This window comes from Aythya ferina, assembly GCF_964211825.1.
Source record: "Aythya ferina genome assembly, chromosome: 1".
Classification (NCBI taxonomy): domain Eukaryota; kingdom Metazoa; phylum Chordata; class Aves; order Anseriformes; family Anatidae; genus Aythya; species Aythya ferina.
Window position 1 is genome coordinate 13,768,253 of NC_140296.1, and position 16,919 is coordinate 13,785,171.

Consider the following 16,919-nt stretch of genomic DNA (forward strand, 5'->3'; position numbering starts at 1 on the left):
CTCGTTGTGAAAATGTCAGTCCTCATCTTGAACACCGGCTACGTGTGTTGAGGCCCTGCTTCAAGGACGTGGTCAAGCATCACTCATTTTTGTGAAGTAGAGAGTAATTTCTTTCCTCTGTACTTCCACATAGCCTTTTTTTTTTTTTTTTTTTTTTTTTTCCCTTTCCCCCTCCCTTTTCCCCTTTCCCTCTTTTTTTTTTCTCTTTTAGTTACATTATTTAGTTAATAATAATCTTTCCTTAATAATAATAATAATATTTTTTTTCCCTTTAATTAAATTATCCTTATCTCAACCCGTGAGTTGTTATTTACTTTACTTCTTCCCCTCCTCATCTAAGGATGGGGAGTGAGAGAGCGGTCATGGTGTTTAGCTGCCTAGCACGGTAAAACCACCACACAGATGAAAATGACAAATCAACCAGAGTTAGGGTGAAATTTCACACTGATCATGAATCCCAGCCAAATAAAACAATTATAGAATGAAATATCAGAAAACATATTGTGTAGTACTGCCATTACTACAGGACCTTTTCACCATGGAAAATAACTTCTGTATCCTTTCCTTCTCTTTCTTCCCACAATACTTCACATTCATGGAATCTAAGATCATGTTGATTTTGTTGTTCTTTAAAACTCTTCATTAATCACTGTCAGCAGTCATTCCTCATTTAACTAGATAATAAGTTATGTTTTTTTAATTTTAAAGTGAAAAAAAAAAAGGAAAAAAAAAGTCTTCTGGAATTGATGAGGTAGCACACAGCACAGAACAAGTTCACCAAGCTCCCTGCATGTACTATTTTGGCAAAAGGAAGTTGTCAAAATTATTTCAGAGTTCTTGAATCCTATTTACTGGTGTACTGGTGTAGCTGATTGCATTGCATTAACACATTATTTTTTTTAAAGTGTTAGCACTTAAATTAGAACGTGTGTGATGTATGCAAAGAAGCTGGAGAGTTAGGAACAGCCTAAAAATTAGAAAGATGACATTAACAAAAGCTACATTTTGATTTAAACTTCTGCAGAAAGTGAGACCACATACTACAACTAGAGATTTCTGTATGGCTTCTGTTTATTTTTGTCTAACAATGTTATATTTTGGCAAAACTTAGGCAGCTTGGAGTGAGTCTCACTGTTCTTCTTCTCTCTCCCATCCTTCTAACTACTTAGCCCTCCAAATTCCTCTGGCTTCTGCATCTCATAGAAACATAGAATGGTAGGAAGGAACACTCAAATATCATCTCTTCCAACACCCCTGCCATGGGCAGGGTTGCTTTCCACTAGATCAGGTTGCCCAAAGCTTCATCCAACTTATCCGAGAACACTTCTACAACTCCTCTGGACAACCTGTTTCAGTGCCTCACCAACCTCACAGTAAAAAACTTCTTCCTTATGTCTAATGTAAATCTGTCATCTTTTAGTTTAAAAACTTTACCCCTTGTCCTGTCCCTACAGGCCCTAATAAAAAATCTCTTTCCATCTTTCTTATGAGCATTATTATCTATCAAAAGGCTGCAGTAAGGTCTCCCCAGTGCCATCTCTTTTCCAGGTGAAACAATCCCAGCTCTCTTAGCCTTTCTTCACAGTCCTCTGATGATGTTTCTGGACTCACTGTAACAGATCCATGTCTTTTTTGTACTGAGGTACCATTATGGAAACAGTGGAGTAGAGTGTGAGAAACACCTCCATCAATCTACTGACTGCTCTCTTGATGCAGTCCAGGATATAACTGGCTTTCTGAGCTACAAATGCATGTTGCCATCTCATGTCCAATTTTTCATTCACCAGAATGTCAAAGTGGTCTGCAGGGCAGCTCTCAATTCGTTCATCACCTAGACTGTATTGATACCGGAAATGTCCCTGACCCAGGTGAAGGACCTTACATTTGGCCTTGTTGAACTTCCTGAGGTTGACAAGGGCCCATTTTTCAAGCCTGTCATGTCCCTGTAGATGGCATCCCTTCTAACGTATCACTAGTTTGTACTACTCATCTTGGTATCTTCTGCAAACTTGCTGAGTATGCACTAAATCCTACTATCTCGATCATTAATGAAGATATTTAATAGCATTGTTCCCAGTACATACTCTTGAGGGACATCATTCATAATGGAGGGACTTGAAGCATCTTGCCCTCCATTCCTCTGTATCCCTCTGACTGGAAGCTGTTCCTGCCTCACCACCTCTCCAACAGGCTGCTTCTGCTTCTTTTGGCCTCTTTTTGCACTCATCCTAATGATATAAAGCCTGATACCAAACTTATCAGGTCAGCAGCACCTAGTTAGCTCAAACTTAACTAGGAACTGTCTCAGAAGTTGGCATGTACTTCCAATTAAAAAACAAAACAAAACAAAAACAACAACAACAAAAACAAATAAAAGAAAAAAGTATTTCATAGTACAATTTTGAAAGAAATAATGGTTATTTTACTCTCCTCTGCCTTGATAATCTGTAATTTGGCATGGTGGTAAATAAATTACATGTAATGGATGATACTTTTTTTGTGTGTGTTTTTGTTTATAACTTTATATATGCGTACTACTTATTGTTTTTGTTGTGTGCCTGCCAACATACAAGGAGAAATAATGCTTATTAGTCTTAGCTTGTTTGCTGGGTGCTAGATCTGGCAGAACCCTAGAAAGATGTATCTCTCCTATGAGCAAGATCATGTGAGAGATTTTTATGGAAGGATAGCAGAGCATAAGAGACAGTAAAGAAGGAGCGCTGGGTGGCAGATTCATGATAGGATAAAAAAAAAAAATAAATAGGATAAATAAAAGCCTAGCTGCTTTCATTCTCAGTGTGTCATTGAACTGGGAAATATAGTATTGAAAACAAAAATAAAACTTATAAAAAAAGTATGTTTATATAGAAAATGTTGTGTGTCTCTGCCACTCGCTTTCTGAGCTGGCAATAGGAACCAGGAAGCTACATTAAATGGCCCGTCTAGCTACAAATTAGAATTATTAGTGTGATTATTTCATTTCTAATTACTAATCTCTGTTTCAGTGCTAATGAAACAGAGCTCTCAGATATACAGCTCTCAGATTGTCTAGTTTACACAGGAAACTTTCTGTTCTATTTATTGAGGATGAATGTTTCATAATTTTCCCAGTGAGTTGACAAAATAATTACTTGAATGTTCACAGACTAGAATGGCTGATATATTCACGATCATTATCTAAGAAACTATCTTCTACTGCCAACAAGTGGATTGCATAGATTAAAAGGTCTTCAGGAACTACAGCTTCATTACTGACATGCATATGTTAAATAGTATACTTAACAATCCAGTAAAATTTCTGTCACACAGTGTTTACAAGATTTGCTGAAAAAGTACTGCCACAAAGTATTCCCAAATACATGTCCTTTGCCATAGGGTAAACAGCACAGAGCTAAAATACCATGCCGAAAATAGAAAAGTGCCTATATTTGCAGAAAATACTCAGGGAGCACTACATTCATTATAGATGTGATTGCAATCATGTTTCCTTTGTAAATCTTATTAAGGTTTATTATGCTGTGTTGTAAAGTTTGGACCAAAGGTAGGTCTGCATTCTTTTATTAAACAGTAAAATTCCTTCCAGTGTACATTTTTTCTGTGTTTGTGTGCATTGTGGAAGAATGTCTTCCCAAGAGCAATCACCACTGTTTATACTTTTGGGGTGAAAAGCTGTGGATATGGATTCTCTGGAACAGAATACATATATGTCTGCAAGAATTATATAATAGTTAACTTTAGTTAACTTTTTGTTTGTTTGTTTGTTTGTTTGTTTGTTTTAACTTACACAGGAATTGTTTTGTGAAACCATACTTTTTAATGCAGCATTTTCCTTCTGATTCCTTTTGTGTCTCAGGTAGATTATAAATTGCTTGCTCACCTTGCATTAAGAGCTGAAGGATATGTATGCATTTACAAGACAGAGCAGAGATGTGATTATTTTTTCAAAGCAAGAGTCCCTTTCACGGTGCCTTGTGCCCTTATTTACAGGTTCAATATGGCTACATCCCAATTCCATGTAAGAAAAACAGGATTGCTTCCCAATCTGCCCATTTTCCGATATTCTGCAGAATTTCCAAGGTATCAGCACTTTGGGGGATATCAGAGGATCTGAGCTGTGAAGATATGAGGACCTTCACAGTGCACAATGCCCCCTTACATTACAACTATCCTGCCACTAGGACTGCTACATTCACCACTGAGCATTTTCATCCTTTGATGGAAATGGGTTAGGAGAGTTGGGTCCCTTTCCTTTTGTCTGTATTCCCCATGTTCTTTGCTTATAAGGAAGATGTCAATTCTGTGATGAGCACTTTGCATGATAAGTTTAAATATTGATATTTCTACTGCAGTTCATTCATCTAAAATCATTTGTGTTTGTAAGGCAAACAAATGATTTTGTTCATAAGATAAATTAGTATTTGGTGAGACCAAAATAAGTAAAACATATTTACAAGAAAACTAAATAGCCTTTGTATACTGATCTCAGAGAAGTCAGCGTGAAAAGAACCGATTTTAATGATGATAGATTTTAGTATGATATTGTAAAGGTTTTTTTTTTTTTAAATATTTGCTGGAAGTTATGTTAGAAAAACTAAAACACCTAAATATTGAAAAATGTTTAAAGAATAAATTAAATGACAATCAGAGTGTTTTTGTGTGTGTGTGGTTTTTTTTTTTTTTTTTTTTTTTTTTTTTTTCAGTTATATTCCAATGATAAACTTACAAGATTTCCTATAAGATATGCTGTCATACTACATTGTAATTAATCATGATGATCTTCTATCTTCACTTTCTTTGTGCACCAGGGAATATGATGTAATGTATACGGGATATATAACAACATAATATACTTCATAAAATGTTTTATTAGACCAGTACGAAAAACACAGTTATCCTTATCTGTGACCTTTCCATCTGACTGTCAAAACTTGTATTTAAATACTAATTTTAAATGAGATACTGCATCAATATATAATCTACATATTTGTAGTTTACATAGAAGAAAATAGATATTTTCAAACGCTGTTTATTTGCTTTTGCCAAACTCCAGCCTCTAATAAAAGGTAGAAAATGGGCATTCTTAACGTCAGAGACAATAAGCAGTGCAGTGGAATGACATTTTCCCAAGTCTGTAAGACTCTTAGTGTTCACGGTCACTATCTTGACAAAGTAAAACTTTGTAAAAGTAAAATTTCTCTAATTTTAAACCATTTGCAATATAGAATTGTCCGATCTATAGTTATTTATGCTTAATTTTTTCTAAAAGCTCTCTAGCATTTCCATGGACTAATATTTCAAAGAGATTTTATTTCAGTCGATTGAGCTGCCACTCAAAGATTTTGAAGAGAACACTCATAATTTTTTTATTTTTCATGTTATGCCTACATGTATATGAAGAATGTCTGATTTATAAATGTTTATAATCAGTAGAGAACAGATGACTTTTTTTTTTTTTTTTCTGCCAACCAGTTCTATTTTGAAAAATCAGTTGCTTCATAAGCTTTTGATATGCAGTCTGACTTCTTTTTCTCATCTGTATCAGTGTTTTTAAAAAACGTTCTTCTCACCTCCTAAAGATTTTGGTTCTTCAGCTGTTGTATGTTAACAACTATTGATTTCAATAGAAGTTCTGATTGCTTGATTCCTGCAGTGATATTTAATCTATTATAATAATGTAATTTATTTATCTTATATTTGGCATCAGACAGGAACTAAAATCTTCAGCACTACCCAATATTTTTAGACACTGAAATTTTAAGTATAGGTAAAAAGGAAATAAAAAAGGAATCTGCAGAAGTGAGATATTTCTGCAAACATGTAGTGTCAGACTTTTTAGCTAACCCATGTGATTTGCAGAGTATTGTTGAAAGGAGGAACATATTTAGATACAGCTAGTAGTTCTGCACTGCATATACAAAATAATGTACAGCAGTGAAGGAAAGACAATGGGCTGGCAGACACTTCTGTACTGGTGACTTAGGTTCGTAGAAATACAATTAAAAATAACAAATATGCATATTACCATAAGTAATAAATTTAATAGCCATCTTTATATATATATATTGTTTTGAAACTACAGGGGAATTTTCTGTCTTAAAGCTCTATGCTGACTATCATTTCAGTCTAGAATATGAGTCCTTCTTGCAATCCATAGTGTCTTTGACAGTCCTTTCAGGGATAAAAATTCTTGATTTACCTTTAAATTTTTAACATGACAAATGTAAAAATAAATAAATAAATAAATAAGAGATTTTCTTATTTCATTCTTGTTCCATATCTTGTATACTGGATAATTGAAATATTATTTTGATAAATTATAGATTCTTACCTTTATTCAGTCAGTGTTCACTTCTTATTTGTTACTGAGGTTTGTTTGTTTATTTTTTTCAGAATATTCAGAAGCTGTTCCTGGCCTCCCCACTTCATATGCTGCTATTCTCAGAATCAAATCTGGTAGTTCATCTTTAGCCTCATTTAACTCAAAGAACAGACCACGATTAAACAGTCCTTCATTAGGAAGTGTATCTTCACCAGGCTGGAGAGGAGCTGCACAACATTATCACTCCCCAACAAACCTTTACCACTTTTCAGAGGCCTTCAAACATGATGGTAAGTCTAGTTTCCTTCTCTGATTCTTCAAAAAGCCCATGCTTATGTCTGGCCAACACAATTTTTCAAACACAGTATGTTTCTTATCAGTTTAATTCAGCATTTCTCAAACTTAATTTTGAATTTTATTAAACAAAGTAGAAATGGGCATCTTTCCCTTGAGATTCTTCCAATTAGCCATAAAGTCACCAGCTAAAATATTTCTTAAAGATTACTATACAGAACTGTTTTATACAGTTTTTGCTACATGAAAGTAGCAAGCTAGTGATTTGAAATTCCATTACAGCACAATTTGATCTGTGCAACTAGTATCTGTACATTTGAGAAGCAAAGTAATAAAATGTCAGACTCTGTCAGTCTATATATATACACATATATATATCTTCTTTGGAATTTTTCTAATTTAATCAAGAATGATAGTAACATAAATTAATGATGAATAGTAAATCTTATAAAATTACTTTTTCTCTAAATTGTCTGTTTTGTATAGTCAATTCTGTTATATGCATAGCTACACTTATGGTGCAATATGGTTTCATTTACCTTTAAATACAATAATTCAAATAATATGTATTTTCTCATATTTGGGTACATTTAAAGAATCTGTGTTTTGTTAGTATTTATTTAATTATATTTACCTGAATTATGTAAGAAGAAAAAAGAAAAGATGAGAGAGAGAGAAAAGGAGAAAGTGAAGAAAGAAGGAGAGGGAGAGGGTGAAATATGTAGAGGCTAGAGGATTTGTAAACAGTAGGCTAAGAAAGTAACAGAGAAAAGACCCATGAATATTACCTCACAGATCAACAGCATTCATGCAGTATAATGATTGTGGTTACAGGATTACAGCTTCATTCAATAGGAGCCACATTTATTGGTTTGTTTGTTTGTTTGTTTTATGGAAAGTACCTTGCATGCATTGAAAGATAATGGTACATGTGTTTTTTTTGTTTGTTTGTTTGTTTGTTTGTTTGTTTTCCTGTGAACAGAAGTGGCTTATGTATAAACATGAACATATTCCCTAAATGAAGCTTTATCTAGCAGACAACTTGAATTAAGCAACCAGATAAATTTTGTTTCATAGCATTTCTGTCGCTGGTGCAGTTTTTTACATTTCTCTGTTTTCTGCGATATTGTTTGTAAGCACTGACTACACTAAATTCAGTTATTGTCCATGCACCAGATATTGATGAAACCTCCCAGGCAACCTAGTATGTGCAGGTGAAAAACAAAGTTCAAGATTAGAAGCAGTGTACTATCCTGGTCTTCGACATCATGAGTTAGAAACCAAAGTAGAAGGAAATGGTAGCTGTAAGGCAACAGAAAAGAGACTTTAGGAATAATGTAATATAATATGAAACTATAAAGCATTTTCTCCCTAATTGACCCTGATTTTTCCATTGTTTTCCTCTGGAAAACAGCTTACTATGTTTAAATTTGATATGAAGTTTGACTGTTACACTTGAATCCTTTGACAAAGCTGGAAAAAATGTATACTTATCACTTTCTAAGACAATAAGAGGTGGTCTAGTGACCCTTAGGGTACATTCTACCACCTAAATCCTTTGAATTTCCAGGAGATATACTGAGATTGTGCCTGGTATTGGTCAACAATTGTGACTCTTCTCAATATACAGAGACCACATTTTCACTTTGCAGTTTAGCTTCTTCTGTTTTGAAGCAGAAAGTGAAGAACCACTAACTGGAGTTAAAATTTAAAAAGGGTCATAACTCGTAAGCCCCAGTGAACAGAGCACTTCACTCAGAAGAGGGGAACCTTAACTCGTTCTTTCAAGGACTGCATAAAACAGTCCCAGGAGAGTTACTCCATTACTTACAGGCCTTTGTATATCCAGCTGAGTAGAAGCAGACAGTTGCACAGACAGGTAAATGTGAAGCACCTGAGTAATATTTTAAGAGTCCTTGATTATCTGAAGCATCTCCATGGCACAGACACAGGTATGAATTAGGACTTAAAAGAAACTATTGTACTTCAGGTACAGCAGGAGCGAGGATCCTGTGTAAGGAGACTGGGCTCTGTAGGAGATTCTGCATCATCGTAGAGGGTGAGAACATCTATATTCAGGCAGCTGAATCCATTTTTTTCTAAACCTCTCTTAGTTCATGATATGGAATATTTTCTGTTAATTACTTATGTCTGAGATAAATATTTAACATTTAGAAACCAGAAATAAATTTACTGTCTCAATTATCTGGTTTCCCATTGACTTGAACTAAGTAAAATAAGTAAATTTATTGAGTTCAGTTTGGTCTTCAGACTTATTTAAGATTTTAAAGCTCTTGAAGAAAAAATATTTTAGTTATTTTCCTAATAATTTTAGTTATTCCTATTTCCTTTAGTTATTTTCCTACTTTTATGTGATAACTGATAAAGTCGGGTGATGGTATTTACTAGCCAGGGCATTCTAAATAAGGAAACGGTACAGCTCATGTGTAGTCATAAGGTACCTGCTACAAATGACACAACGTTAATAATGGGGTGGGGGGGACATATTTTATGTTACTACAATTGAGAACTTGCATAATTCAAACATCTTTTATATGGCATACACTTAGGAGCCAGATTTGCCATAAGAAATGACAAAATACTCTTATTAGCAGCCTAAGTATTGGGGTTCTCAAGGAACTTAATTGATTTCCCAGCAGACATGCTCAGAGGCCTGACATGGCTCTTAATAAAGCTCTTCTTATACTGACATTATGTTATTTAATTTGCACTCTCGGTATATCAGTATGGTTTTCTTGATATCACAAACTAAAAGAACTCTCCTGCAGCTCACTGCTGAATTTAAACTATATAGAATTACTTAGCGTAAACATGCAGTTAAGGCAATGCAGTCCTCTTCAAGCTATGTATCAATGCAAAGTCATGACTAAAGAATTTGCACAGAAAGTGCACATTCATGAAGTGCATATTCATGCGATACTCGAAGAATCATAAAATTGTAAACTCAGATGCAAACAAATTTCCTTACTGTTCCTAAAACTTTTGGAAACACAACAGTAAATAAATATTTGAAATTAACTTTGAATAAAGACTATCCTTCTATCTATGGTTTGATATCTTTTAGAAGAAAAGAAAGAGGAGGGTCTACCTCACAACAGAAAATGTTTGAATCAATGAATTTCAAGATGAGAGTCAATTTTTTGTTGAATTTGAGTTCCTAGTTCCACACCATCTGCTAGGTACTCTCAAACTACCTAAGTAAGATAAAAAAGAAATAGTATTTTTTATAAAAGTGTGTGGGGAACAGAAAATCTTCCCTTGAGAAATTAAAATAGTAAACTGAGATATACCAATGAATCATAGAATAATTTGGATTAGAAGGGATCTTAAAGCACATCTAATTCCAACCCCCCTGCCATGGGTAGGGACATTATCTGGTAGACCAGGTTGCTCAAAGCCCCATCCAGCCTGGCCTTGAACACTTCCAGGGATGGGGCATCCACAGCTTCTTCAGGCATCTTGTTCCAGTGCCTTACCACCCTCAGAGTAAATAATTTATTCTTTATACCTAGTCTAAATCTACTCTTTTTTAGTTAAAAAATATTACCCCTTGTCCTATCTTTACATTCCCTGACAAAGAGTCTCTCTCCTGCTTTTCTGTAGAACCCCCTTAGGTACTGGAAGGCCACTGTAAGATCTCCTTCTCCAGGCTGAACAACCCCAACTCCCTCAGCCTGTCTTCACAGAAGAGGTGCTCCAACCCCTTGATTAATCTTCATGGCCCTACTCTGGACTTGTTCTAACACATCCATGTCCTTCTTGTGGTGGGGGTCCCAGAGCTGAACATAATACTCCAGGTGGGGTCTCACAAGAGCAGTGAAAAGGGGAAAAATCACTTCCCTTGACCTGATGGCACACTTCTTTTGATGCAGCCCAGGATACAGTTGGCTTTCTGGGCTGCATGTGCACGTTGTTGGTTGAGCTTCTCATCAACCAACAACTTCAGGTCCTTCTCCTCAGGGCTGCTTTCAATCCATTCTCCACTCAGCCTGTATTTGTGCTTGGGATTGCCTTGGCCAAGATGCAGGCCCTTGTACTTGGCCTTGTTGAATATTGCTGACCATATGGAAAAGCCCCAATAATTATTACAATTGCTCACCACCCACTGACTGATACCCATTCCATCCCCGAGCAGCAGCCCACACACGCCCTGGCCAGTCACCCCATATAATTGTTCAGCATTCATATGGTATGGGACATCCATTTGGCCAGTTTGGGCCAGTAGTCCTATTTCTGTCTCTTCCCAGCTCCTTGTGCACCCTCAACCTCGTTGCTGGCAGGGCAATATGAGAAGCAGAAAAGTCCTTGGGATAGTCTAAACATCAGCTAAACAACAATAATCTAAACAACAGCTAAAACATCAGTATTATTCTCATACCATATAAAAACATAGCACTAGGAAGCTACTAGGAAGAAAATTAACTATCCCAGCTGAAACCAGGACAAAGGCCGAGCTCTCATCAGCTTGGGAAAAAAGGGCTGTCACCCAAATATAGTGGGAGAAACCCCATAAGTCAGGCCCATTGGGAAAATGGCTGACACAAAGAGTCCACTGTCATTCCTGTCTGTGAGGACAGCCTCTTAAGTAGGACTGTTCATCCTGAGGCCCTTTGCCCCATCCCAGGGCCAGGGCCGAGGGAAGTGGAATTCAGCATGAGGTTGCAGACAAATAAATGGATTGTCTAAACACTGGGGAGTAGTTTAGGTGTTTAACACACATAGCTCCACTTCAACTTTCAACTTTTAAAAAAACTAATATCCTATGGATATACATGAAACCGGCAGATATGACACTGGACCTGAAAAAAAAAAAATAAAAATGCATGCCTCTAGATCAACCACACCAGGGCACCTCATATGGCACTAAATATTCATTTTAATTCTAGTGGTAATATCAAGAAGTCCACTGGCTCCACCTACAGACAGGTAACTCACCGCTGTTGCACAGAGTAGGGCTCATCTGTTAGGGCTGGACTGTGCAGCATCACTTCAGGGGTTGTGAAGAGCCTCACCTGACCTGAACCTACACCAGAATAGAGCAGGGCTGACACAAACATGGCACTCTGCTGGTCTGCTCTCCCAGCAGTTTTGCCCAAGACAGTAGCTTGTAAGCAATCTCCCTGTCTTGACACATGTCTAGCTTTGTAAAAGCTGTCTAGCTTTTACATCCTATTTCTCCCCTTTATTGCTGAGGAGGGGCAGTGAGTGGCTGGTGGCTTGCAGCTGGCAGACGTCAACCCACCATAATATTTAATGTACTACAGTAATGCTTTTTGGAGAGTATGTACTGTAAATATAGAAGGTTTTGTTTGTTTGGTTGGTTTGTTTGTTTTATTGTTTTAGCTTATGAACTGTTTAATGCTTATAATTATGTAAAAATTTGAACAAATATATAAGCCTGCTTGCTTCTGTAAAGTAGTTCATATGTATAAATGTGGTCAAACAGACTTTATAGTCAGGCACTCAGGCACTTTTTTTTTTTTTTTCTTTCTATTTTTGCTCAACAATCATGCATGTTTACTGCTATCTAAAAATCTGTCACCTTGGTTACTCATGGGACTAGCCTAAGGTCTCAGAAAACGTACTACAACAACTGTTCATGATAACACTGTGGTAAGACCCAGAGATGCACTTTTCAGGGAAAATTCTCAAAAGAAAAAAAAAAAAAAAAAGACATGCAGTTTATTAGACCTGGGACTAACAACCAGCATTTATTAACCCTGATGTTGGCTTTCCCGAGCATAATAGAGCAGTCCCTCAGTATATTTTGTAAAAGCACACATGACCAATTTCTGTGAATATTAATCAATGTGCAGTTATGCTGTAGACAGAGGAAATTGTATTTAGGTTTTTAATGGTGATTAAATGTGTTTAATATGTGATGCAACACTAAAAGATAAATTAAGATATTCCCAGTTGTAATCAGGTGAAATTCATCCGGTACTCCACTTCAAACTGGAATCCTCAAGCAGATTGCAGTCAAGCTCTCCTTGGTATTTGCTGTTGTTATTAATGCCTCTATAACTTGGAATTCCTGAATAAGTGAACATTCTCAAACAACACACCAAGATTAGCAATTAAAACCAAAGATATTTAAAAGTGAGGTCTTAACCCGTGTGTATTTTTCAGTTGTAAAACTTCATCGCCATCTACTCAAAAATCTCCAGTCCTTAAAAACAGTGATAGATGAGATTCATCTGTTCCTGAGAAATCCCATACTGATCACAAAATATGTTTTCTCCAAGCACCTCAGGTTTTAGTCCACATTTTATTCTCTCAGGTATAAATATCTGCCTCAGAAATGATAAAACTCATGTAATGGGTGAAGAAGATACTCAAAAATTGAAATGAAATAGTATTGGTGAATTGAAAATTGAAAAGCACTATGAAAATTAAAGAATTTATAGTAGTTTGAAGCCATCTATCTCAACGTTGAGTATCGACTCAATTCCCTTACCAATAAATTAAATATTTAAAATTATAAATTAGGATTATGGTTCCTTATTTCTGCTCTTTAATATGAAAAGGTTGAGAACTGCTAGTAAGTAATTTTTATTAAAAATAAAAGTTTATCAGTTAGTAGAATGGCAAAACACAGTCAGAATTCTATTACACTTTTTCATGAAAATTCAGAATTTTATCCTGCCAAATGGTAAGTCTCATAGTCTGCAGTATGAGTGGTGCCATGCACACACTTTTTTTTTTTTAATTATTATTATTTATTATAAAAAATGTATTAACTATATAAATTTAGGTATGAATTACACTGCTTGTTTTCAGAGATGTAAGGCTGTGAACCTGAGTACCTGAGACTCACCCCACCATGAAATTGAAACATCAGCAGTGTGCACTGGCTTCTGGGAATTATTAAGTCCCACAATTTCTATGTAACGTTAAACTCCCTACACAAAAATCAGAATACAGTTAGCCTCAAGTGGTGTTTTAGTCGATTTTGGATAAGTTATGGATTTTCCATTATCTTCAATGGCGATTTTAAATATTGGCTAAAACATGTGCCCATCATTAATACAAATACTGAAGCCTTCACAAGGCTTTGTTTTATCTGAGCTTTTATTATCATTATGCATAAGAAGATTAAAACTTAAAAAAAAAAAAATATGTCATGCAGTATTTTAATTTCATATATATACTTATTTGGAAATATTTAAATGAAATGTTTGTATGTGCAGTATGTTCCCTTCACTTCTTTTGAAATATAGACAGGAGGTATAGAACCAGCATTGCTAGTGACACTAGCACCTAACTAGCATTGCATCATTTACTTTCTAGCAATCCTACATTGTAACAAAATATTTTACCTACAGTGTCACTCCTAGAGAGAAGGTAAAACCATTAGTGCTCATCAATACTTCCAAGCTGTACACCTCTTAATCTGTGTGGGATAACAACTAAATCTAAAAGCATTATTTAGTTTTGCATTTATTAATCAATTCTTGCTATTGCTAAACTCTAGCTTGATGAATGCTCTGATTATTTACAAACAGATTCTCTCTGTTGCAATGTGAGAAGTATCTGAATTATAAGATGCAAACCATACAATACATTGTAACCATAAAATGACAGATAAAACTCTGTTCCCATACATTTCATTGCGGCTAATAGGACAAAATGACTATTCTTTTGCTCATCCAAATCCATAGGTTCGTGCTCTGAATTTGATGTGTATTATGAGACTAAATGATTCAATAGTTTGGAACAAGGTTAAGGTGATTAAAAATTCCACAGTCTTCTACTGCATAGTGAGCATACATGTTCACAAACAGTCTACCTGCAACCTTTTACTTTTCTGAAGGTTACACTTCCCTCTGCACATTATGAATGAATTGGAGTCATAGACATATTGTCTGGGTCTATACAGCTTTTCTTATCCAGAAATGTTAATTTATATGAAGATACAATATATGACAAAATTAGAGAAGACAGTGAAAGAAAATGAAATGTCAGACTTTCATTTACATTATTTAATAGTAGCAACCAGTTGCTGCTATTAATTTAAAAAGCTTTTTTTTTTTTTTTTTTCTTAGCATATCTTTGACATAAAGAGGAAATGTGTTTCAGTTCTGATATGAGCTTCTGCAAGCATCAAGATAATTTTTGTTTACCTTACTTCCTATAAACAGAGTTAATTCCTCTAGCATTCTTAATTCTCTTAAACTGCTCATTAGGCTTCAGGCCAAAACATGTCTATTGGGAAAGCTATTTTAATGCACTGCCTTAGTGCACACCTTAAATCTTACTACTTCACTGTTACATTAATATTTCTTTCTTACATATATATTAATTTTCTTTTAACTATTGCTTTTTAACACAGTATCCGAGGTAATGTGATTCGAATCTCTAGATAACAAAGGCAGTTTTTAATACTATCATCTAACGTTATAAATGTTAAAACACATTAATATTTATTCATATTTTCAAAACTTTTGCACTTCTATTTCCACAGAAAGTGTCGATTATGGGCCCGTGTTTGTACAAGAGCCAGATGATGTGATTTTTCCTACTGATTCTGAAGAGAAGAAAGTGTCTCTGAATTGTCAAGCTCATGGAAATCCTATCCCCACATACAGGTACATGTTTTAGAAGTTTTTGTATCTTTAAGAATATTTGGTCATAACAATATAACAGAAACACTTTAAAACTTTTGTGACCAAATCACATTCCTGATTGAATGATTTTCCTGATTCTGAATAAGAAAGAAAGATAAATGGGAGTAAGTAAAGGCAAAGCAATCTGTGAAATTTCAAATTATGTTATCTATGCATTGTATCTATCCATGTGAAGGGACTCCTTTTGCCTTGTTTTCTCACATATGTCTGTAACAACTGACAAGATCAAAACCTTTAACTGTTTTTTTTTTCTAAAGACAACATCTTTAAAGATGGGAAATACTATCCTGTTTTATGGGGAAAGCAGCCAAGAACAGGTAAATTAAATTACATGATTATCTAATACAAGGCACCATAGTTCAGCCATGTCTGGAATCTTTTCACAAGACCAGCATCTTACTCTTTTGCAACCATTTTCTCTTCCCTGTTTTCCCACATAGAGTGTTATTTGACAGTTAACTCATACAGATCTGTTATGTCACGTCTATGAGTCTGACAGTTCAGCTTAATGGTGCCCACTTACAGGTGGAACCAGCACGCTGCAGTCACCTTACCCATTTTCTGTATCTGACTCTACTCATATTTTTAAGAATTGCAAGTGATGTAGCAGGGCTGGGAGAACATATGGGTAATTATTTTTTCCAGACACCCTTTATATTTTCACACAGAATTATTCTTCACCTACTGAGGGAGAATAAGGCCTTATCACCATTTTTTTGTCTTATGTGACAGTCATTGGTTCTTAGTTTTATTTTTTATCTATTACAATCATTTCACTTGTGGATTCTTTAGTATACTGGGTGAATTTTCCTTAGGCTTATTTGAGTTACAGAACTTGCACTTCTATGGAAAGAACACATTCAAAGGCAGTACCCCCTTTAGATATCTCTACTACAACAGCACTGAATCTGCCTCAGTGCAACAGATGTGATTCATTAAACTGATTTGGTAAGTGGCACAGACTCCTCAAACAACATAAACATGGCTAACATAGAACATAGGATTAGGAATGAGTGGCCAGAAAGTCTTCAAACTGGAATTGCCTGAACTCAGTGTGGGATGAAAGACAGTGTTGCATTCCTTCTTACTGATAATCTCTGTGTAATTTCTATTGCATATTTATTACTTTGTTGATAAAAAATAATGTGTGCTAATTCTACACTCAGTTTAAGTGCTATCAGTCCATTCAACACTGTAAGAGTCATGGGCAAAAGTTACAAATTACCAACAAAAGAGGGGAACCCTGTTCTCAGATCTCACAGACAACCTCATTAATACTAGAATCATAGAATGGTTTTGTTTGGAATGTACTTTTACAGATAAGATGATCTTTAGCTTAGCCATCACCACCACCTCTGCCATGGGCAGCGACAAATACTGTGGAAATATTCTCTTTGGGAAATCTATGGAGAATCTATGCCATCTCATTTCTTTCTTAGTCCAACCATTTTTACATTTTCCCAGAGGAATTCAATCAACAAACACTTTCAGCATATCCATTTCTTCAATTCTCCTGAGATTCACTAGTACCAGCAGCCTCAGAAACAAGCCGACTTGACAGGTGTTCATGCAAGGAGAGCCTTGACCAGAAAGGCCTAATTCTAACAGCACCATTTAACTTCTCTTCCTTCTGTTGATACCACTTGTCCATACAGTGC

The 16,919-nt window shown here is 35.4% G+C and overlaps 1 protein-coding gene across 5 annotated transcripts in view; it reads left to right on the forward strand.

Moving 5' to 3' along the window:
- CNTN5 (contactin 5) overlaps positions 1-16,919 on the forward strand; it is a gene marked incomplete at its 3' end in the record, with an annotated part of 695,558 nt that overhangs the window by 420,211 nt on the left and 258,428 nt on the right. For all 5 annotated transcript variants that reach the window (XM_084491417.1, XM_084491418.1, XM_084491419.1 and 2 more), the window contains 2 exons: positions 6,391-6,609; positions 15,099-15,222. In XM_084491417.1, coding sequence (XP_084347543.1) covers positions 6,391-6,609; positions 15,099-15,222 — 343 coding nt within the window. The remainder of the gene's footprint in view (positions 1-6,390; positions 6,610-15,098; positions 15,223-16,919) is intronic.